Source organism: Pleurodeles waltl, chromosome 1_2 (genome assembly GCF_031143425.1).
Source record: "Pleurodeles waltl isolate 20211129_DDA chromosome 1_2, aPleWal1.hap1.20221129, whole genome shotgun sequence".
Classification (NCBI taxonomy): Eukaryota; Metazoa; Chordata; class Amphibia; order Caudata; family Salamandridae; genus Pleurodeles; species Pleurodeles waltl.
Window position 1 is genome coordinate 882944458 of NC_090437.1, and position 25457 is coordinate 882969914.

General features: G+C 44.4%; 1 protein-coding gene across 1 annotated transcript in view; it reads left to right on the forward strand.

Annotated features, from left to right (window-relative positions):
* The first annotated feature begins 3020 nt into the window (after nucleotides 1-3020).
* STOX2 (storkhead box 2) overlaps nucleotides 3021-25457 on the forward strand; it is a 410255-nt gene continuing 387818 nt past the window's right edge. The window contains exon 1 of the mRNA XM_069199355.1: nucleotides 3021-3841. Within this exon, the coding sequence (XP_069055456.1) occupies nucleotides 3505-3841 (337 nt within the window). The 5' untranslated portion in view covers nucleotides 3021-3504. The remainder of the gene's footprint in view (nucleotides 3842-25457) is intronic.

The window sequence follows — 25457 nt, forward strand, 5'->3', positions numbered from 1 at the left end:
CAACTAGGTATCCACCTAGAAGATATCTTAATCCTTGCCCAGCCTCATGATCTATCCATGGCACGCGCCGCCGAAATGGACACGGCACTCACCCCCAGACATGGCAGTCCCCATGCATGCAAACAGCCCAATATCAAGGCTGAGGCCATTGACATGATCAGAAGGTGGCACAGTGGTGGGAGAACCCAGCCACCAGAACACGTGCTCAGCACCCGCTGCAGGAAATGTAGGGGGTAGGGGACAACTTCCCCACCCAAGGAAAGACATGCTCCAACTGTGGGAAACCAAACCACTTTGCAAGAGACTTTATAAGCAGACCCAGGCAGGGAGAGGACAGAGAAAGAGCATACCCGTGGGATCAATCTGACAGTGGGCAGAAGAGCCAAGCATCATGACAAATGAGGGCAAGGGAACAGCGGAATAAGGACCACTCCAAAGAAGAGGAAGTTTTCCTAGTATCATTCATGGAGCACATGAATAGAAACAGGCAATGTGTGAGATACGCATAGCAAGGACAACAGTCAAGGCCCTCAATGACAACGGGCCGTCAGTGACAGTGATGAGCCACCAAAATTATGTTTGCCTTAGACTGGTAGCAATACTGTCACCCTCCACGACCAAAAAATACACATAAAGAAGCCGAAGGATGACTCCCACTCATAGGGACAATTAATGTCTTGGTGCAGAACAACGACAAAGAAACACTGGCGAGATTCCACATTATCAAAGGAGCATCAGAAACCCTAATTTGGTGTCACATGGCAGAAAACCTCGGCCTCGTATTCTTCACACGACACATTCAAACAATCAAATAGAGGACATCATGCACCAATTCCCACAGCTGTTCCAAGTAATAGGGTGCCTCAAAAGACCCCTGGTAAAGCTACTCATCAACAAGACGGTGAGACCTGAGTATTAGTGAACCAAAGTGTGTGCCCAAAGGCACTCAGTCTTCAAAAGACCGGCCACACAATAGCAGGAAACGGAATATTCCAAAAGGTCACCATCAACCTGTGTGAAAGGACTTGGAAAGCATTCCTAAGTTATGCCAATCAGTGTGTCAACCCAGAGAAGGACAGACTAACACAATTCTTAAAAATCAGAAATAAGCTAAGTACCACAGTGGAAGAAATAATACTCAGGGGACATCAAAGAGTGATACCAGCCCTACTGACCCAACAGGTCTTTGAACTGGTTTGCAGCAGACACCAAGGGGCATCCAAGATGAATTACCACCTGAGGGAGAAGGTATAATTACATAAACTTGAAGAAGCTGTTGACAACCTGTTATAGCAGTGATAAGCTTGCCAGATGATGAGCAGACCCAAAGCTCCCGCCCCCATGATCACTGAAGAGCGATGCGACATGCGCAAAGGTCAGCCTAGACTTTGGCAGTTTCCCAGACAGGTTCACAATGGTGATAGTAGACCGTCATTCCAAACATCCCGTAGTAGAGTTGATGGAATCAACAGCGTTCTGCAAAGAAGCCACAGCACAAGAGGAATCTCTTGCATTTTTTGGATATACTGTATAGAAGAAGATCAGGCTCGACAGTGGTCTGCCATTCCAAGGGTCAGAAGTCCAAGACTTCCAGTGACACCTAGTTATAAGTCATTGAAGGTTAACTCGTCAGGGGCCACAGCCCAATGGCGATGTTGAGCGGATCATGCGCACCTTAAACAAGAGTTTACAGATTGCAGTGCAAGAAGGAATAGACCCTGAGGTCAGCCTTACCAGGTTCCTCGGAGAATACTATGGTACACCACACTGCACAAGAAAGTGATCCCCAGTGACACGAATGTTGAGAGGGAACAGACGAGACATGATTTTGTCTCACCCGGGATTGACACCACCAGAAACTACCCAGAGGGCACCCAAAGGCAAAGAATGTGAAATAAGGACAAGGCGAGCAAGAAAAGGAGGGTATGCAGCAGCCACTTAAACCTTAGGGTTCAGGGGCATAACAAAGGACCCTGCAACCCACGAACCCCAGAGAGCTCCTTCAGCAGAGTAATCTGACATGAGAGCTCCTGAGTGAGTCCGAAGGGGGCCCCTCCATGTACTTTTCATTGGGGCCCCCTCAAGGTTCGTTATGCCAGTGCTGGGGTTTAATACGTGACTGCTGCCCAGGGTGGAAGTTTTACATGGCACATGTACCAACCCTGTGGACAGTGACAGCGGTAGATAGCACCATAGTAACCGCCCGCTTCGGAGGGGAGACAGTAGTCAGAAATGTTTCCTGGTTCAAGAGGGTGAGAATCCCAGCCAAAGAGATGCACGATTTGGCAGGGATGAAGGCAGCATCTGAGCCACCCGCGGAGGACGCCCCGGGGTCATACAGCCAAGGAGAGATACCACGGGATGCAGCTCCCAGATCAGAGCCACCAGACAGAAACAGAAGTGGGAACGAGTTCAGTGGAAGCTAGTGATGGAACAGGTCCCAGCAGCAGCCAACGATAGAACTTCCGGACAAACTTGTATCCCAGTCAAAGACACAGATACTTTATATGCTCCGCCCAGACCCATGAGAGACATTGTTGAACTGGACTAATGTTGAAGGGGGGTGTAGCGAGCCACCTGGCCCTTAAGGTGTGACACCGAGATCACGGATGCAGCCCTCATGGCTGGGCACGGTCAGAGAGTATAAATAAAGGAGCGCGATACCGCTCAGAGTGTTGTGCCTGTACCACAGAGAGTGTGTTTCCGTTTGTTGACTTTACCGCTTGCCGGGCCTATGCTCCTCCATACAGCACACAACAATGCCCAGAGTTTTTATTTTTGAGATTTTTGTATAGTAGAAGATAAATATGGCTTTTTTATGACTGGGTAAATCTTTTGATTTTGTGCCACGTCTATATTTCTCTCAGTAAAATTCCTATACACTGGGGATTTTCTCCTCTCGTGTACAGGCCACAGATCTGACACTTCTTCCACTGACAGTTTCGGTGTGACCACTAGAGGGCTTCAGTTGTTATGGCAATTAATAGGACGCTGGGTGCGGGGTGGGCGGAGCTCCGCGCTCTCTCACGGACTGTCCAGGAAGCGTGAGAGGAGTTCTGCTCCCAGGCTCCAGGTATGGCAGCCTCCGATCCTCGGCTGTAACTCTGCAGCCTCCCAGGGCGGCATGTGCTCTCAGGACTGCCTGCCGCCTCCTGAGTGGACACCTGAAGCAGTGCAGGGATCCAGGCCGGACTCCTGACGTGCCAGCTTGCCAGCACTTGCACGCTTCTGCCGGTGCACTTTCTCCTGCCGGAGGGGACTGCGATGCACTATCCAGGCTGTGCACTTGCTTGTCAAATGTCTTACTCAGGAAATTCGGACACGGCGCGGTGGAAGTAGGAACCTACATGGGTGTTTAAACATGATTTAGCCTTCTGTTCTCACTTTTCAGTCCATCAGCAAAGACACTCGATTTGGACCATTTTGATTCTTATACCGGACTAACCCCGATAGGATATAATTTTGCATTTTATTATTATTTTTTTTTTTTAGTTCGAGGTGTTCATGCCCCAGCAAATGGATAAACTTCTGCAGATCGCGCCGCACTCCCTCGCCGTGGTGCTGAGCCACCCGGACGACGCCAGCCACATGCTGGTGGTGGACGAGCGGCTGCAGCAGCACCGCCTGGGCTACGACATCTTCGCCAACTTCAAGGCGGAGAACATGCAGCACTTCTGGAACAAGCGCGTGACCGAGGCCATCGCCGAGACCTTCTTCCTGGGCTGGATCGACGAGCACGTGCTGCTCATCCAGGGCAAGGAGGAGCACCTGGGGGCGCTGCGGGAGGGCTGGGTGCGCAGGGCGCTCAGGCCCCCCCAGGGGTTCGCCATCAAGTACCTAGGTAAGGTGCGCTCACTGGCCGCGAGGACTGTGCCACGGCTGGTCTGACATGCAACAGGAACGCTAACCGTGTCATTTTATTGTTGTAGTTATTTGATATCAATATCATTTTCTAGTCAAGAGCTTTGCAAAATGTCCACTTCTGAAATCTGTACATTTTGGGGAGCCGGAAGTTTTAAAGTGTCACGCTCAGCCGAAAACTTGCCATTCATCCTGACAAGCGTGACACGCTGAATGCATAGAATAACGTTTGCAAGACTAGGTGTGGGGTTTTGTTGTTAAAAAAGGTATTTATGTGCAAATGCTTTAGGTCGTTTTTCTCACTTGTTGATCATTATTTTTTCTGTAATGTTGGTGTAATAGTCCTGCTAGCTGCAGAAGAAAAATGAGCGTCTCCATAGCGCTTTAGGGGGGTATTGTTTGCGCTCTCCGTAATAGGCGATGCCATTTAGTTATCTGCAGGACATTACTGTGTCGATTTGAGACTTTGGTCACTTCTAGGGTTGATTTTTGAAACCTGCAGTCCCCTTTACATGACCTAACTTGTATGTCCTCTCGCGGCGTACTGTATGTAAACATGAGCTGCCATGTGTGTTACACCTGCAGCAGAACTCCTGGGTACAAGGAGAAGTGACAGAAATACAGGATGCCCAATAGATCAATTCACGTTCAGTTCTTATAATAGTAACGCTATATATAGCCCCTGATTAGTTTGTAAATGTGAACATCATCTGGCAAGGCCTCCCTCCTTGTGGACCAAGGCTGGACTCATCTGGGATACGGTGTATTCACGTGGCGCTTTTCCAGTTGGCGAAGTTAAAGGAGTCGGGGCACAGGGAGATAGAGCGATCTCCTCTATTTAATAACATTTTGCTTGGCCTGCGTGATGGTATTAACAACCTAACCACGTGACTGGGCCACATTTACCCGTGGACATTTTGCACTGATTCTGCTCCACTCTTGCACGTTGAACCTGTTTAACGACGAATCTAACTAGGGGCGGGTGTGTCTTTACCCTTGTTATGTATTGTGTGCCATTGTTACGGTGTTTTGACTCGTGCACTGGATTTGCGTTGACAATCTAAGCTCTCCCAAAATACACTTCCATCTTAGTTATGAAAGACAATACACAGCATCTTTAGCTAGTTAACTCACAAACAAATCCTTTCATAATTAACTACAAAAAATGAATGGCATTTTAGAATCACCATCAAATGTAATTACTTCTCGTTGAAACCACATTCGGAGTACAATTTTTTTGAACACAGTGCTCTCTTCTGGGAAATTTTGCTTCTGGGTCATAGATCATTTCTTTGATCGACGCACGTACTTGTATGTAACCTTTGTGTTGGGGCTGCATAATGACTCTAACAGCAATGCCTACTAATGGGTCTTCCCTTGGTAGCGGACGCGTAGGAAGTAAAAAAAAAAAACAGGCTGCCCTGTTCCCGAGGAACTTTAGCGTCTTTCAAAGGTTCACCTTCTAGGTGAAGTAGAAGCGAGGCTTCGTTGTCCCTTGAAAGGAGGGTGCAAGTCCCCAGGCTGGAGGTGCTCTCTCCCAAGAGGTACCAGGGTGATGGTCTCTTCTTCCTAGCAATTTATCGTGGAGAGCTGTGGTTTGTCCTTGGCATTTCTTACACCAAGGACAAACCACAGCTCTCAATGATAAAATGCTCTTTAAATCTGCACCTGAAAGTATCCACATTTGATCCAGAGTGTCCTGTAAATCTCATGCCCAGTATTGACTATCTCCATCATGATCAAATGTGGATACTTTCAGGTGCAAATTTAAAGAGGAGTGAACGAAGTGAGAACAAATGAAATGTTCACAGTTTGCTGAAGTCTCGAAAGTCAGGAATGTTTGCACTGGCAGGGAACACTGCAGGTTGCATGTGGAATGCTGTAAGTGTACACAGGGATACACTGAATCCATTGATTTTTCCAAAGAAAGAATGTGCACTTTGCACTGAAAACATAGCTAGTTGCAATCGCAAGCAGAAAGGCACCAGGCTGTAGGATTATCGAAGTTTCGTAAATGGAGAGGTGTACATTATTCTGTAAGACGCACTGCAGAAAATATTAAATAAACAGCAGAATTCCCTCTTTTTAGCAGAGGTGTTCACAGGTGGAACGCTCGCTGAGAGGCTTATTCTGATTACATGTGTGTATGGCCTCCACCCGCCGCACTGCTGCTGATATGACTGTTACGCGCCTTACAACTGTACATATTCTATACTGCCTGCATATGTTGTGTATATTTTTCTAGCCTCCCAATGGAACTGTTGGACCCTGTCACCCTTCAGGCTGTCATGTAATGTGACGTGGGCCCTTCAGGGTGGAGTAAGCCTGTTTCATCAACTTGTAAATAAATATAGGACAATGAGCTAAGTGAGGGTGGTGCTTGATGTATTTTAAACTGCCGGATTAGTAGCAGAAAATATGATTTATTTGTGTAGCCCAAAAGATATCCAGCAAGATTCTCCACTGCTTACCTGTTTTCACTTAAAAAGTCTTGCTCATCGTGCAGGTCTAATGACCGAAATGATGACAGATGAGTAGCACTTTTATCTACCGAAACATGAAGCATGCTTAGCTTAAATTATTGTAGTTTGATGTGTGTCTCCTGTGACTGTTGCTGGCTGTAAATGTGCACGAAAGTAGGCCCTACACGCCCTGCCTGCGAGCACAGTACAAATGTCTGACTACAGATGTATAGAGAACCCTGCAACTGTATCCTTTCACCCCTCAGGCTAGAGCCAGAGGTGCACAGTAACTTGTCTCCCTGGTGAGTGATTTGTGCCTCTTCTGGACGAGTGATGGATTTAGTGAAGGGATGCTTCCTGTAATTGAGATACAGTAGTAACTGTTACACTTACTGGGTACAATAAAGTTGTATTTTTCTATGCAGCTTCTCTGGCAGTAAGGAATGTGCCTTCTGGTAACCGAGAAAGCTAATGATTGGCAGAATAGAGATGAGGTTGGGATTTCAAATTTCTCACGCCAGCGAAAGCCACAACATGCCACCAGGATTGCGTTTTGTCTGCCGACGTCTACCATATATGGTTGCTGCTTTATGTGTAATGCCAGTAATGCAATCAATTATTGGGATTTCCATTTAGCAATTCATTTTTGTTTGAGAGCATTTTTTAGAGGGTACTGAAAGCAAAAGTGCTCGAAGCCACGTTGAAAAAGATTTACTACCTAAAATATTGAATAAATAACATCGAGTTCAGTGAATTCTGCCTTTGATGATTGATTTATGATGCTTTTGATGTACGCCACGACTTTCTGTCGTCTGATTTCTGCTTTTGTCTACAATGTCAACGTTGCGTTGATTCTGAATGATATGCTGCCATCTCTATACACTAGGTCCATGCGTAGGTCAGTTTCAGAAAACGAGCAGAGCAATTCTAGATCCTCTAGGCTTGGCGCTGCTGTTGTATTAGGCATCCGTTCTTGACTTAGTTTCACTCTGTTCCACTGGTTTCAGTTCTTAGTGTTTCTCCGTATTGGGAATGCCCTCTAGGCTGACAAGGATAATGAATGTACTACCTGCAACACTTTTTTGGCATTTTTCCTGAAAATCTCTGCCAACTGGTTGCACACATTATGCATCAGAGGTCCATGCACTGTTTGGTTGCAAAAGCATGCACGTGAGGTGTGTGGGTACCGCAATGAAATGTCCCTATTTGATGAAGCTGGTAAAAACCACTTTATCTTGCCAAATCCAGACACGGTACTGACATAGTTAATGCTTCTGGGTAGTATCATCGGATATTACAAGCCGATTTCAAGAGCAGTGACTCTCTACCCCCTAAGACATCCAAACGTTGATGTAAAATAGGCCTTCTCAGAAAAAATGTTTATCTATCGTCACCAGTGCAGCAAAATACTAGTTTGGAAGCATTACATTTTGCTCAGTTATCTCCTACCACAGTTTTATTTATTGTTTAATAACTCAAATCCTGCAGATTGTACTTTCCATTCAGTACTATCATACCGCTTGTTTTGTTTTCCAAGCACATTTAGATCATGTTCATTTCAATCAAACAAGCGGGATCGAGTAGCTCAGTGGACTAATGCTTCCACTGCAGAAACCTGTCCTTGACCTCATAGCCATAAGTTCAAATCCCAGCGGGTCCACTTGGGTCATCTAACAATGAAACAAATAATAAGTGGCATGTAACAGATAAATATATAGAGCAGGGGTCTCCAACCTTTTGTAGAATAATAAGAGCTACTTATGTTCAATGAAAATCATCACGAGCTACTATTATTACTAGTGGCAACATCAGAAAAGATTACGTTACTGGCTATCATATGCGAGATTACCAGCAGTTATCACCTCAGTGCATCAGGCTGGGTTGCCAGAAGTTATGTAAAAAAAGGTTTCATCAGTTTGGAATGCCTCTGTGTAGGTAACACATGCCAGCCATAGTTGCAGTGCCCCTGGCACGAAAGTAGTAATATTAGTAATGAGTCTCCCCACATGATCTATCACTCAAAAATCATCTTTAAGTATATTTTGGAAATTCAACAATTTTTCTGCAAACATCAGGTTAGCAGTACTGGAGATACACACAGTTTTGCTTTGAATACATAATTTTGGCATATATATATCTTAATTCAACCAAGCAAAAGGTTCTGATTTAATAGGCTGGCGGCACACAGGACAGCTACTTACAGGTTGCTGGAGAGCGACCAGTAACTCGTGAGCTACTGATTGGAGAAGCCATTCAATATGTCAACAATAATACTTTAATTATTGGACAATATATTTTATTTTTCATGTATATTATTTACAATCAATTAAGCGACAACTGTCTCTTCAAAGCAGTGGGAGCAGTTTCTACATCATCACCACTCTTATTGTATTTCTCTACACTTTTTATAATATGTGCATTCCTTACAATATACACAGTTCTTTATACAGTACTCAACTGCAGTATGATACAAATATGAAACTATTTTTCCAAACTAAGAACCAAGAATGGGGTGCAAACTCATCAAAGTCTTTTGTAATAATGTGTGCAGTCTAGTCCATCTTTTTTCTATCTACATCCGTCCTAAGGTAGTCGGTATCCAAATAGCAGATCCAAAGTAGACAATCTCAACATAGTTGTGGTAACTCAATCTGGTATATACACTACTTGTCATTTTCTCTTTTCTTATTGAACTCCTTGTTGATCATATGTTGATGTGTTTCAGCCTTGGCATTATGGCCTGCTCAGGGCAAAATGGGGAGAATGTGCTTTACTCTACAACACAACAATAAACACAATAATTAAAAATGATACTCTTTTACTCAAGTGTGGTATAGCATTAATTGAACAAGTAAAGGAGTTAGACAATAATGTTGTAAATCCTGCATCATTGAGAAGAATCCAAGATTGTTGCCCCCTTCCACAGAAAGCATTCACTTAGGCAAAAAGAAGACTGTGCACGCTCATATTTTTCTCCTAAAAAATATATTGTTTGGAATAGTGGACTCGAGTCGCCTACCCATCACATGATCAGTGATCATCGTGTGGTGAGTGCCTTGAGACAAGAACATCTTTCCAACCACACCCATCAACCCAGTAGAAAGGAACATCATGCACTGGTGTTCATTTTGGGTACTTGATGCTTGGAGCCCACTAATGGCAAGAAGTTGCTCTTCTGTTCGATAGATAATCTTGTGGTTGAGGATGCTTTGGAGAGTTGATATTGTGCTCACTACCTGCTTTTCTTTTTTTGCTTGTGAAGAAGGTGCCACAGTAGAGATTTGTTACCTTAAGACACTAGAAAGCTCAAAGTTAAGATTTAAAATAGAAAATAATGTAGGGATTGAAGGTTAGGATTTCTGCAACAAGGCCTAAAATATTCTCAGACTGGGAGTAGCAGAACTTTCTTTGTGCTATTGTTGCGCCACCAGATACTACCACTCCCTCCAAATAGAGCTCTGAGCACGGTTCACCAGGTCGTTATTCCTGACCCAGCTAGACTCCTGCAATTTGATTTACAAGGGCCTACCTAAAAGTTTGTTGCTGCGCACCAGTAGTATCTACTAAATCAGGGAGCAAATTTGACCATTAAATGTAAGACTTGGGACAAGATTAAACCCGCAGTAGAAGCACTCCATTGACTCCCTTTGCAAGCCATGATCCAAATTCTAGAACTGTACTCAGTGCATTAAGCATTGATGCAAGCTCTCCGGGTGTATGTGAAAGTGGTCTGTACACTGAGTTCAAACTAAGAAACGTTGTCTGGCTGTTCACGTGACACTTGCCAATCAAAGTTAAATAGGAAGGAGAAATCCTTGGGAGTTCAGGTATGAAAGCTCTGAAACGTTTCCCCATCCGTGAGTGTACTGCCATACCAACCACACTCAAATGAACTGCTCAAACTATGCAGTTTTGGCCACTGTGCGCCGGATCATTGAGAGCGCAGTCGCAGTAACAAGTAGCACTGACTGGCCGGATTCTTACTCTGAGTGGCAGATATTAACTTGCCCCATTATTAACTGAAGTTCCCATCCACGCCCACACTACTGGCCATTTTAATGCATCACTGCTAGCAGGCTTGTGATTGATTGCTGCTTTTTGAACTGTATTCACTAAAGGAAGTTCCTTCAGTGCACCTCCCAGAAGAGAGTACTCACAAGATGTGCTAATTGGGTGGAGGTAGAAAATGCACTAGTGCTTTTCTCAGTCTCTAGTGATTGACTTACAAAGCCTTGGTTTTAGCGTGTCAGTAGAGGAGAGCAGAGAGTGAAACTGATGTCAGTGGAGAATAAGCCGGGAAGATTGCATCGTAATGTCTGTTTGGGACCGCTAAAGGCTGTGATCAGATTGGCCCTTACTATTGTGGTGAACAAACGCACGCACTAATACTCAGACAGGGTATTAATGCTTGCCACCGTGGCTACTTCTACATGGAGTGCATACTGCATTAATGCAGCAGTTACAAGATTATGTTCAGGTAACACTGTGAACCACAAGTGTGTTTGTGGAGGAATACCCACCTGTGTGCCCTGGTGGGCCCCTTTCGTTTGAAAGGAAGTGATTCAGCTGACACAAATTGTGTTTTTCGTAACATAAGTAACTTGTTTCTGATTTGTATGAATAAACTCTGTGTACTTTAAGTGTGAGTCAGTAGGTTTGTATTTGGGTGCAGTTAGAGCAGAAGTGCTGGATAGTGACAGGAGGGTGCATAAAGACAAGTGCAGTTGATTGATGTTTGAACATAGATTATTTTATGAAATATGAGTCATAACATTGGAACAAGATGTTGAATCACAAATATTGTGTCTGACAATCTTGCATTAGGGTGTTTGTTAGTTGTGTCATTAGGCGTTGTTGTTTTATTCTCCGCATGAAAAATCCTCTGGCATGTAAAGACTCCTCTTCAACTTCAACCCTGCAAAAAATGTACTGAATGCACTTTCCCACACTGACTGCAAGCTCCTTGCTTGGTTTCCAGACATAGCATTAGCAGTACAGATACTTTTGGGAAAGCATTGCAGATGTTTGTTAATATCATCTAATTGTCATAATGCGGATAATCACTTAGTATGCATTTCTCAATTACCCTTATTCTCTCCTGGGGACACTCAGTCCCCACACTTATAGGTCATGTGCGAGTGTCAAAAAATTTGCACAATTTATGACTTTGTGTAGTTGATTTGACATCTCAGAAGGTAACAACAGTTACTGAATGTGAACTAGGGACTGGACTTTAGGTATGTAGTTGCCATTATTTTGCAGCTTGTTAGAACATGCCTACAGAAATAAAAATGAGAATCAGTTCCTGAATGCAAACTTCACAGAGAATAGTGAATTGTAAAAGAAATAATATGCAGAAGTAAAAAAACTAGGTAAGACTAGTAAACACCTAAGTACTCCGTGGTTGCCTTTTGAAGCCATTCTGTTGGTTTTGTTGAGCTGCTGCTTTAAATGGTTAGTGAAATCTGACCTGTAAATCTGCCCTGCAAACAAAAGCACGGCCGGGTGCAAACACTCTCTGGACAGCAAATCCTGAAGGAGCTCCAGAGCAGCTTCCACAAAGGCACTTATTAATAATGGACTGCTCCTGAAAGCAATGCTTTCAGGAATCACTTGACCACTTTCCTTCTTGAACGTTTTTGTTTGCGCTTAACACACTCATAAGCTCGCCCTCCTCGAGAGAATGTAGAACTGAATGGCAGCCACGGTGGTGTGGCTGGTTTGGAGTTTCAAGCATGTTGCTACTACAGGGAGTAGAGACTGCTCAGTTCCTTCAGGGTTGAGCCGTCATGTTAACTCCACTGCGATTGGCGTGGAAAATGCCTACTGGAAGACCAAATGCCTGCGGCAATTGGGGGTGGATGTGACACCAAACCAGCTGTATTTCTCTAGGGAAATGAATATACTATATTTATAGGTGGGCATGGTTTTTTTCACCTTCTGACATCATTAGGTGTATGTTTATGTCCATGCCAGTCACGGTATGCTAACCGGAGTAGTGAAATATGTGTATTTCAGGTTGTATTATAGGATATATACGTTTCAGGACTCCAGCACAACTATGTCAAAGTCTTGCACACATACTTGTCATTCATTAGACTTACTTGGGGCCGGGTTCACAGTTCTCTTTCACGCAGATTAGCTGCTACTTAAATCTTTCAAGCATGGAATATCCGTGGTGTCTGGAATGCCTAAAAAGGTGTAGGTTGTATGTCCTTATAAATTTTACAGGACATTTTCCTCCTTTCCATATTGAGAAGCCACTCTGTCATGGACCTTTTGGATATAACTGTATCCTTAGAAATGCTTCTTTTTTTTTTCACATGACCGCATTCGTGCAAGACCTCATGAACATCTATGCCCTCATCAAGAATTGAACCTGTATCTGGAGGTAAAGTGATTAAAGTGTTTGAAGAGGCTCCTTATTCTGGTGTATACGGTTCCACGTGGTCATCATGTGCTTCAAATCTCCTAGCACTCACTCCTTCCTCGCTGCTTAGCAACCCAAAACCAAACAATAGTGGTTGAACATTTACTGTTCTTTTTAATAGCCATACACTGAGAAGCTATTTCTAGTCCATGGCTAAATCATAAAGAAACACTGAAGATAACAACACAGTATACATGTTTATACTTATCTTTACTTTCACGTTGAAGTTGCGTGTGGAAAGCAGATTGTCCTAGGGTATTGATATGCCTTTTCTATTTGTAGTTGTTTCAGCTGCTGATGTTCATCTATCATTACAAAAAGTAACGGACCCACCTCCACACGTCACTGAACTGACTCAAGCTGATGAACTATATGCTATGTTATGCTTTGTTATTTAAAGGTTTTTGTAGAGTGCCCACTTACTGTCAAAGTGCTGCCTTGGCCCAGGATCAAAGCAATTATAGCTGACCTACAAATCCAGGACTTGATATCCTCCCTGAAGGTGGGGTAGGTGGAGATGTTGCAGGTAGGAGTGTGGAGTTGATTCAAGCGAACACACCCCCCTTGTAAGATTTATGAGTCTGTAGCTCACATAACAAGTTGTCTGAAGCTGTGCCTAAGTGCTTCGCTCTTGTGCATTAATGGAATTCCCTACAAGGAATACGATTCTCAGATTGTTGGCAGGCCTGGTGAAATAAGCAGAAGTTTTTGAATTGGATGTGTTTCTGCACAGGGTGTCAAAATACACAGGCATAGATGGGGGCATGCAGTCTTATTTCTTCTGCCTCAGGCGGGGCTGTACTGTTGTACTTTGTTCTGTTTAAAGTCTGTGAGTGTGTCCAAGAGTCAACACATGGGTAGGGTAACCAGATGTCAAATAAACAAAAACTGGGACGCTTCACAGACATAGAAGTAAGACTACAATTTTGCATCAACTGAAGGGCACAGAATGATTTAGCTACCGGGGTCACCAACATAGAATATACAGGCAAGAGAATTTAAATACAACTTTTAAATATATAACGCCCTGTGTTAACTAAATCGTTTCTGCTAGTAGATACTTACCAGTTCTGTACACGAGCACCTGAAAACCTGTCTACCTCTGTATTCAGACAGCCCTCAATGAAAGCCAAGAATGTGCTAAATTTACTGGGACTGGTGGTGAAAACCGAAACTGTACTGGTAAATCAGGGAAGCGAGGTCACAGTGCACATGGAAAGTGATGGGCCACTTAATGCTTAGTGGAGCTAATTAGGAATGGTGAATGCTTTATGGACAACAGAGAAAGGTTTCCCACTATTGCAGAGTGAAGCTGCTTAATGGGATCAGTAGAACACTGTATTGGTTTAATAGAAACACTAAAGGGACATGCTTATTGTCACCAAGTATGAAAATTACATGGCTGCTTACTTACATGCCCGCAGCACTGCAATTCTGAACGCCAGCAGCTGTTGTTATTGTAGGTTTATATTCAAGGGCCGCCGTAAGTGTTTTCTGTTGCTAGAAGTTCCACAGTCAAGGTGTGTTTGCATTTGGAATTGGCTGCTTTTTCTATGATATTGAAAAAACATAAATCCCCCTACTTCACCCCACATAAGCACAGGTGGCAGCTTTAGAGCTGTCTTTAATCAATTCACACTGCCCCACATCAGTTGCTAACAAAGGTGCGTCTAAGCTTCTGTAACCATGTTTGAATTACAGAATTGAGTTTGGAGTGGAGAAGAACACTGAGTTCTGTACGGGTTTTAAAAAGTAAGTTTTATACCCTAAACATTGCAGTGCATCTTTTACAGTAGGTATGTGGATATATTAATTACTAACAAGCATTTAGGTCGGGCTTTAAAGGAATGTTTTATGGTAATATGAAGCATTACTAGTAAATAGCAGAGGAATACATATGTATTTATGTGGAAGCAAACAAAACGAGGTTAAAAGGTCAGGTGACTTTGCACTGTCAAGCCAGGCCTAAAAATAGATGTAGGATAATAACTACCCTCATCCCACCGGTGCTGCTGCCAGAGAAAAACAATATAAATTATCTAGTTATCTAAGACATTTAATAGCATTCTATTGTCATGTGTGTGCCCCTGTAAGTTCACGCTTAGGCAGCTGGGTATATAAACAAAATTATCACAACTGGTGGAGGGCTGCACTTCTTTTTGTGGAAACACACAACTTTTGTCCAATCAAAACATGTTCTCCTGGCTTCCAATATGTGGGTGGAGCCAAAGCCCCTCTCTAGTGATTCTCCCATAATTGTATGGCGACAGATGCTCTGTCAAGCCCGCCCATAAAAATGATGTGTGTAACACTTACTCTGGGTCCTTTTCCTAACAGAGCAGAGATCCTAGGCTGACATAGGCTTTTTTAGTATTATATTTATGTGTCATTTGGGAATATTATACCAGTTTACCACTCAAATATAGAAATGAAGCTCTTTTTGGGGCGGAGGTTTGATGCATCTGTAGCATGTGTGATTTTGAATCTTCATCCCAGTTGCCCATTACAGATGATCAATTTGAACTCAGAGGCATATGCGTGACAATCGGGGTGCTAATGCAGACATGGAGTGGGATTAGACTGTTTCTTTAATCCAACGATGGCTCACAAATCATAGAACACAAACATAGAAACGGATTTGAACATAGAAAACCAACATAGAAAACCAGACATGGAAAACCAGACACATGCATGTTTCTGTCATCGATTTTGATGTCCTCACTGCCTAAGTATACTGTTGAGGCACATAGGGCCTAATTAAGAGTTTGGTGGATGGGAAAGCCCGTCAGCCAAACTCCCGACATAGTGGCCACCGCCTTCATCGTGACCTCTCAGCCGGAGTTATTTAGAGTTTCCCGTCAGGTTGGCAGGCGGAAACCTCAGTTTCTGCCTGCCGACCTAGCAGGAAACAGCCTACAGCATTGTCTCCAGCCCATAATCGAGCCGGCAACAGTGCTGTAGCCCATAGGATGCACCAGCACCCTTGCAATGCTCACTGTCTGAGAAGCAGACAGTGAGCATTGCGACAATGCTGGGCAGGGGGACCCCTGCGGTGCCCAAGCCAAGTGCACGAGCAGTGCAGGGACCCACCTGTGGCCCCCTGCACCTATTCTCCACCAGTTACCACAAGAAAGTATGGGGTTCACCGATGATGTAGAGCTCAGTACACGGGAGACTGTTTGTGGGCTCCTGGACCTCGTTGGGTTCAGAGAAAGCGTGGTGTGGGTGCTGTGACGGGTGGGGGAGGAGGAGGGATTTCCTTTTACGGACTAGGCAGTCTCACACTATATAGTGTCATGCTTCATCATTTGACCACCTAGCCCCACCCAGATAGGATAGTACCACCTGGACGGACTCCACCTCGCCGTTAAAAGAACGGGAGGGAGTGCGTAAATATATTTTATCTGGAGATAATGGGATCCAGTTAAGCTACGGGGATATAAAAGCACCTAGGCAGTCACCTGTGTGTAGTCTACACTTTAATAGTGGTAACTGCTGGTGCGACTAAAAAACGGGCGGGACACCACGGTGAGAATAAGGACTCACTGGGTCACCTCACTAAAAGTTGTCCGAAATGTTTCTGCCCTCTGCTGGGAGCCGTGGAAGGTCTTGGGGCATTCTTCAGGGCCTAGGATCCCTAACCATCATGCAAAGTGCAGATAGATAAGTCTCCCCTCCAAAAAAAGGGGGGGGGACAACAAATTGTAATGTGTTGATAGAGTGGGCCTACCTTTGGCAAGGAACTACCTCGCGGATGCCTGAAAGAATAGAAAATGTAAATTCATCAACAAAACACAGCACAACACACTCTATACCAGAATTAAATATAAATATACATTTAAACAAGTGCCACGGCAAGCCAAAGTCATGTGGAGCACACAGTGAAAACATGGTTCTGAAAAGAAACGAATATCCTTACCCTAATGATTGAGGCAACTGGCCTCAGATTCCAGGAGGGGGAGTGTCCCCTTATAGTCACACTCTAAGGGGGGGGGAGGGTTTTTAGAAAAGAGGGGGGTGGCGAGGGAGGAGGGGAGGGGGGAGAGAGAGGGGAGGAAAGGAATAGAGACACAGATGACATCTGTCATAAGATTTTGAAAAGCAAATATATATATGTGTATATATACTGTGAGACACAGTAGCTGTCCATTAATAATGGTGGAGGAAGCAGGAAGTGCCCAACCCTTGTTGCTAATTGGGGGCTGTGGAGGTGCCTACTGTAGAGGGTCTAACACCCACTGACTGTTAGATATAGACCAGGGTTCATCAAATGTAATGAAGGTAGGACTTAACTGCCACTAATAATAGCAATTAATAAGGTAAACCACATGTGCTCATACATACAAGATAAAAAAGTGCACACAATCATTCAGACATTCAGGCTTATCTGTAGTGTTGCTGGAGGTCCGCTGTACAGCAAGTGCAGAAGCACTTACTACATCAAAGGAGGCGCTCGCTGTGGGGGGGAAGGGGGGGGTTTGGTTGGTAAAAAACAAGAGGGAGTGAGGGGAAGGAGAGAGAGAGAAGGAGAACACTGGAGGGGGGGTTGTTGGGGGTTAAAAAAACAGGAGGGAGGAAGAAAAAGGGAGAGAGAGGAGGAGATAACTGGGTGGGGGTTTGGGAGTGGGGGAAAGAAAGGGAGGAGAGAAAACCGGAGGGAAGACGGGAAGGGGAGAGAAAGGAATTGGAGAAAAGAGAGAAAAGATAGAAGGTTTGTAAGAAAGGGAAAAGAAATGAAAAGAAAAGGGAAAGGGGGGTTGGGTTTGTAGAGGGGGAAGAGGAAAAAAAGAGGGAATGAATGGAAGGGAGGAACAAGGGTAAGAAGGAGGAGGGAGGGGGATTGATCAAGGAGCAGATGGGTGAGAGACAGAGGAGGAAGGATCGGATTTAGAATGGGGGGGTTTGGGTGGAAAGACGACGAGGGGTAACTGGAAGGGATGGGGTGCTAAGGGTAGAGAGGGAGAGGTCATTTCTCCACCAGCCTTTTCATGTCAGTATTGCCGCCATGAAAAGGCTGGCGGAGAACAAGGTTGTGATCCGCAGGGCAGTGCTGCATGCAGATTCCGATCTCCACCACGGCCAGGCTGCCGGGATCATCGACTGTGGCAGTGCTGGCGGTTCCCTGGGGGTCTGACTGCCAGGGTTTTAATGTGGCAGTCAGACCGCCGCAACAGCGGCAGTCGTGACCGCCACCACAAGTGTGGCAGTCTGAAGACAGCCACACTCGTAATGAGGCCCTTAGTCTGATGTCTTTCATTTAAAAGGACATTGAGCCCTCAATCATTCAAGTGGCATGCTTCATTATCAGCTTTGCTCCTAACCTCTACACAAAATAACAACCAGGTGTGTTCTTGGAAGACCTCTACCATCATCCTACAAAAGACTGCTACTTTCGTCTTTTGAGTGCTTATCATCAGAGAAAGGAACGATTTTCCTGGAATTTAGACAGACTCCTTTATGTGATTACATTGTTTTTGTAGATTTTCTATGGACTATAGTTTTGATTGTCTAAGGTATTGTTTTTGTGTCTTCAATGTTCTGTAAAATCTATGTAACTAATGTTTCAATATTTTTTTATCAGTGACACGTATCCTTATTAAACAAAATGGTTCTGCGTAATACATACCTTGCAGGAAATAGTTACTTATCTCTTTTGCAAAGCCACTGTTTTAAAAAAAAAAAAGTCAGCAAAGGATAAAGTTGCACATAAAATCTCATAAATTGTGCAAAGAAAAGCTCAACAAAGGGTATACCTGCAGGAATTTTTCCAGTTTGGCTTGTTTGAGTAGAGTTGAAATGGTTTTGGTATGCACTTTAGGTGATCTCACAATGCAGAGGAATACGTCTCATAAGTGAGGGCAAATGGTAGACCAGTAAAATTCACGTGCTTTGCCAGCGACCAAAATCTAGCACTTGGCAAAAGTTTGCAAGTGTAAAAAGACATTGTGCACTACTGCCTATTCCATCATTTCAGCCCTCCACTCATCCTCTTTGCCGTGCTACCATATTGCACCACTGTCCCCTTTGACACCACAGTGTGATGCTCTTACCGCCTTGTTTATGTCATGATGCTGTACTGTCCTCAAAATTGATTTAATGTTAAGCAACGTCACTATCACATTTTGACCTGCACTTTCTGATGTGTGCGCGTCGACGTGCATGTTTGCGTGCGTGCGTGCGACGGCTTGCACGTGCTATACCTGGAGCTTTCATTTGATGGCAGGTGGACAACCAGACACAAACAAGCTCCGGGCCTGGCATCTGCGCCTCTGTAAGGCCCCGGGGAATTGTATATCACGCACTAACGGTGATTCCTTGGTGAAAAGAGCTATAAAACAGCGTCCGAAGCTTCCATGCACAGTGACTGCCTCTGAACAGTGAGCAGCCATTCACTTGGAGTGATTAAGGCGCCAGGACAAACAGAGAGGGTGTGTGTTGAAGGATTACCTCTTCCAGATTAACTAAAGACCGCCTCAGAAAGCGTTGAAAGGGAGGCAGCCTGCAGTGTGTGGGGGTGCTGGGACAGAAAGAAAGCCTAGGCACAAAGCCCTTTGTGTATATCAAGCCATCATTTACTTATGGGGCATAGTTTGCACATTTTAAACCAATTAGGGTGGACTTGCAAAACTCTTTACACCCAAATTACCCGTTTTAACTCATCCCACGCACGGGCTCCCTTTTCTCTCCATTCTGGAAGAGGTGAAACATTGCCCGTTTATCGGAAGGTGTCTGCTGTTCAGTGCGTGGCGTCCTAAAAGCGCGGGTTGTCACCGTTTCCTCTCTGTGCAGTAATACAGGGAAAACTGCAGAGGCGGCGGGGTTAGTGTGCTAACACTTGGGCCTTCTCATCTGGCAAGAAAACAATTCTGAAAGCAAACCGGTCACAGCATGTGCTGTGGGTGATGTTCTGATGTATGCTTATTAATTAAGTGCCATCATCTTTACCAAAGCCCTCTGGCATTATGCACGCTTGCCTCGGTGTACATGCCGTGGCATCGGAAGGGCACAACTGTTTCCTTTACAAATGTCTGCTGGCACCTCTACTTTCTCCAAACACCTCCCCTATAATTTTGTTCTACTAAGGGAGAATTTGCCTTTAATCAAAAGATCTGTATTTGCTGCAGTGCGAATGCATGTTGCAATGTGCTGACTACATTTGTGCTGCCTTCCGGAGTCATAGCCAATTACTGGCTGAGCTAATGCTGTCCTGTCACTAAAGGTGGGCGATCCCGCAGATTAATATGTATAACCGCCAGGGGTCTGTGGTTCTAAGGGTCCGAGCACGAGCAGAGTCATGAAAATGTTTGGCATATGAAGAATGCAGCAAACCGCATCCAAAAATCTGACAAAGCTTATACTAAAATGTAAAAAAGTGTATTTCTTTAACATGCACACACATTTCACTTTAGAACATCAGATGACATGTTTGCATTGAGCGGCAACTCTTGAAAATGATAGTTTTAAATATGAGCTTGAAAACATTCGATTCCCCCTCATCTTCACAGAAATGCAAGTGAGTGGACTAGGATGCAAGTCAGTTGTTGGGCACCTAATACGAGGCCTAGCTTGTTGTCACACATGGGGCAACAGTATAGTCTGTTAAATCAAGTACGAGCGTTGTTTGTACAGCACGCAATCTGACCTCAAACACACGAGGGTGCTATCATATGTGATACTGATAATGAGTTAAAATGAGGCACTATGAAATAAAATATTTGCCTAGGCTCACACAATTTCTTAAAGTGGGAAAGACAGGACTTCTCACATGGTTTTGAGCTGCACGTTTGTGCAATTCAGCCACTAGATGGGTCTCTCTTTCTTTCACACCTTTTATTTCAAAAGGCACTGCTTCATGTGTAATTTTTGATGTGTGATGTTAGAATGAGGGTGCAAGCCTTAAACCACATGAAAACTCGGCCTGTTTTGAGCTTGAGGTACCAAGATGACCTCGAGCTGAGCCAGAGCATGGGATCTGGCTTACGCTTTCAGCGTCTCTCCCACTTCTGCTTGTCACTTGACCATGCCCCCATCCTCCTTTTCCAGCTGCTCTTGACCCCCCCCCCCCACCACAACATCCAGTGCACCATCTTGATTTAGTTAATCCTTCTCCTCCTACGTTAACCTCCCTTTTTTAACCTCTCAAACGACGTTTCTAGCCTGGACATCTATGCAACGGTTAGAAAAGATGGTGGCATTTTCCATTGCATTTCATTGTTTGACCCTGAAAGAGCCTTTCGCCAGGACACCTGCCCTGTTGTATCCCCAACTAGTATTCACCTTAAAACTTCCCTTTTGTAAGTCAGTTACATCTTGAGCTAACCTAATCACACTCTTTCCGGAATGTACGCAGCTTGACACCTTCCAACTTCAGTTTTATAACTACACTCATTCCTGTACGTTGCACCTCCACTACTCCTGGGTGAACTCCATTATTCTCTTCTATTCTGTGATATTATTTCGGTTCTGCTTCCACCACTCCTAAGTGGATCCCATAGAAATACAATTGTGGTACATTATGGATTCCACCTCCACTGCCTTTGCAGTGTTTGCGGTATTCCTTGAGTTCTGTCTCCATTGTGGTTGGGTGTACTTCAGAAACCCGCTACTGCAGTGTCTATGGTTTTTCTTGGGTTCCGTTTCCACCACTCGTGGGTGTATCCCATTAACCTACTCGTGTGATGTTGTGGTACTCCTAGGAGTCTGCCTCCACTGCCCAAGTTGTGTTTTGTGGTATTCATTTGGTCCAATAGTCTCAGATACCTGCAGTGACTTAAGGCCTGATTTAGATATTGGCACAACAGTGACAGATATCCCATCCTGCAAAAACTAAATCCCATAGGAAATAATAGGATTCAGATTTTGAGCGGACGGGATATCCATCACTTTTGAGACGGAGTAACCCGTCCACAAATATCTAAATCAGGCCGTTAGTTTCTTAGGCTTCAGCACTCCCTACTCTTGAGGATCCATAGTTCTGCCTCCATATTACAACATGCAGTCCCCCAGGAGGGTAAACCTTGCAAGGCAGTGGTTCCCAACATTTTATCTTCTGTGGACCCCCACTTTATCATTACTGGAACCCAGGGACCCAGCTGAATCATTATTAGAATCCGGGTACCCCACACTGAGCCATTACTGAAAGCTGGAGATCTAATCTGTTAATATTATTTAATTTTCTAAGCAGTCACTGACCCCCTGAAGAGGCTTCACGGACACCCAGGGGTCCCCAGACCGCAGGTTGGTAACGACCATGGTAAGGTATTAGTCTAAAATAGTGTTTCTATCCTGGCCATGTACCCTTGCTGCACGCCATGCTATATGCATAGTTAGACTCTGCCGCTTCCATTAATATAGATATGTTTGTATCAATTTATATTCAAGTGCCGACGCTTTTCTCTACTCTAAAGAAAAAAGCTTTGTGCATATTTTGTCATAAGAGGTGCCAATCCAAGTTAAGTTCCATGTCTGTCTTTGTTTGGGTACATCTAACCACAAACCTCTTATGCAGCAGCAAAATAATTTGGGCAACACACAATAAATATGCATAGCGGGTCGTAAAAAAGCAGCATGAAAAATGGTTCAACAGGGCCTACTCGCTGCCCTTCCGGATTTAAGCACACACTTGCATGAGGAACTAGTTTGGCTTGTTTGCAGTTTTTGAGGCACTGTCCCGCATGATTCGATAGATGAAAATGAAAACCGTGCATACTTTTTTTTTTTTAAACAAACGGATGGATGCGTGGTACACTTGAAAATTCCTAACCACATCCAATGTCTACTGCAGTCAAAGGGAAGCCTCATTGCTTCATTTCCTTGGATGCGAGGGCTTGTCCTGGATAGAAATCATTACATATCACAGCTTCAGAGTTTGGTCTTGCCTTTACCATCGCTCTGTTAGGCTTCTAATAATTAAGTGGTGCAAAACCCAGTAATGCAGGGGCATAAAAGACAGCGATAAGGTCAATTTTGACTTTTATCCTAAGCACTAAGCAGAAATATCTTACCTCCGTCCTGGCCATCAAATAGCAGGTGCATTAGCACTGGGTCCCATGGGTCTGATGGGCCCACTGCATCGCAGTAATAGCTGTTTTTTCTGCCAAACCATGGGATGTGCTTGTTCTTCTTGCATTCCAGCAGCTTCTAGCTATTTAGCTCCGACCCGCCAGATTTGCAAACCCACTGCCAAAGAGAGCAGGCTTTATAAAAGGTTCATTTTGCCCCACACAGTATCGAGACCGAAGATTCGAGTCTGCAAATGCCATGTGAACCTGGCAGCGAACCTAGGGCCAGATGTACGAAATTCCTGAATTGCGACTCGCAAATTGCAAGTCAGAGAGACTCGCAATTTGCGAGTCGCAATTCAGTATGCATGATGGTGTCCCTGACACCATCTGCGACTCGCAAGGGGGTCGCAAAGGCCCACCTCACTAATATTAATGAGGTAGGTCGCAATTTGCAACCCCCTTGAGACTCGCGGCACTCAGAGGGATGGTGGCCTGCTGGAGACAGCAGACCACCATATTTGTGACTGTTTTTAAATAAAGCATTTTTTTTTGTAATGCAGCCTGTTTTCCTTAAAGGAAAACGAGATGCATTACAAAATGAAAAAATGAAACGTTTTAGTTTCATTTTTTTAGAGCAGGCAGTGGTCCATAGGACCACTGCCTGCTCTGAAAAAATGTTTTCCATGCCATTCACAAAGGGGAAGAGGTCCCATGGGGACCCTTTCCCTTTTGCAAATGGGATACTACAAGTGTGACACTGGTGGTAACTGCGTTTGCTTTGCGACCGCGTTCGCGGTCACAAAGCAATGCAGCATCGCGCTGCGACTCGTAATTAGGATGGGGAACACCCCTTCCTAATTGCGACTCGCAATCCTGTTTTGCGAGTCTGTAACCAGGTTACTGACTCGCAAAACGGGGATTGGGCATCGCAATGTGGTTTTTGCACGTCGCAAACAGCGAAATTCGCTGTTTGCGATGTGCAAAAACGTTGCTACATCTGGCCCCTAATGAATAATGCTAGATTTCAGCCCTCAGTGCAGCATGCCCGGCTCCTCGTTTAGGGAGGATTCCATGGCAATACGCCAAGGCTCTGAATAATAGAAACATCATTCACAATGAAAAATATTCCCCACTCATGGTGCCATTGGTACCTACCTAGGCACGCATCTGGCAGCAAACTCACGTTGGGATGAAGACAATTCAAGTTAACAAATTTTCTTTCTTTGACTATGGTAGGAAGTTAAACGTTCATTGTTGGTCTATTTGATTTTTATTTAGTGTCCTCTTCTACGCATTAGGTGTCATTGTTACATTGCTGCTTTGATAAGTTTGTGATATTTCACTCTGGCTCGGTAAAACTCAATGAACCTTTAGTTATCTAGGTTTTCTTTGTGACAGACTATTTTTGTACCAGCCATAAAACCACGAATAAGCACTTTGCAGTGGACATCTTTGATTCAATACATTTTACATATATAATTTTTTTCAGTTGTGTAGTATGTTTCTCTATTTGCATCTTTATCATGCATTTGTCAGGGTTCTGAATTTGTTTCTTAATGCCAAGGAGGACTAGTGCTCCTTAACCTTTTTTATACCCAGCGTAACCATCCACTTGCATTTTCAGTGAGGCTGGATACTTGTGTTCAAGTTGATGAAACCATGACAGCCAACAACTCAGATATAGCCATGTACTACTATTGGCCACACTGTGTCATCAAACTACAAACAAGCTAGAATCTGTCTATTTCTGTGTTTTGGTCGCCAGGGGTTTTGTGCATATACCTATCGTAAATTGTGGTTTACCTACCAGTCGGCCTTTCCTATGTCCCCTGCACCTTCCAAGGCAGTAACATAGCAAGGACACCAGGGGCCTTGGTGCAGGACTGTTGTTGGCGGTAGTAAAATACAGAAATTATCGGAGCCAAATGGGCACCTTAGGGCTAGGGCCCTGGTGCCACTGCAACTGCTGCATCAGTAGAGCTATGCACCCGAGGCTACAAAGCTGAACCGGGAAAGTATAGGCTTCGTAAGTAATTTGGGCCGTCTGCTCAGTAGCCACTCAGCTTTGTATGAGCAAGGAGGGCAATCCTGATTGGTGGGACATGAAATCTTGCAGGGTTTCTTGACTGATTGCTGGAATTTACCAACATTTCCTCACTATTTTCTTGTCCGCGGCTGTCGGTGCAGTTGCAGAAAGTTCAGTTATAGGGAATTGATGTAGAGGAGGTTGGCATGTAATGGTTTTACGTTGTTTCTAAAAGTTATTCATTCTAGACTACATCTCCCATTCTGTTTTTTTAATCTATTTCAGTGAGATATGGTGGAATGTATTAGTCAGCATAGAGAACCGGTCATGATAAGAATGTGGGACGTTGGTACTACGCCTGGTTACCCGTTCACGGTCTCACCATTTATCCGCAATACAGTGAAGCTTCACCACTACTGGTCTATCTAAAGCTCTTCCATCAGATCCGTTGTGGTTGATTGGAACAATGACATTCACTTGAACATTGTGGCTGCTGCGCTTCTCCTCATTTTCATTCCCCTACCCTTCTGTTTTTCTTTCTAAGTGTTTACAGTTGTGCCCCAGCTGTATGGGGTGCTTCAAACAGAGGAGTAGTAAATAACCAAGGAGACTGTCTCTTGAGTCCAGAAATCATAACTCTAAAAAGACTAGAAGTGTAAATCTGCGATGTGGAA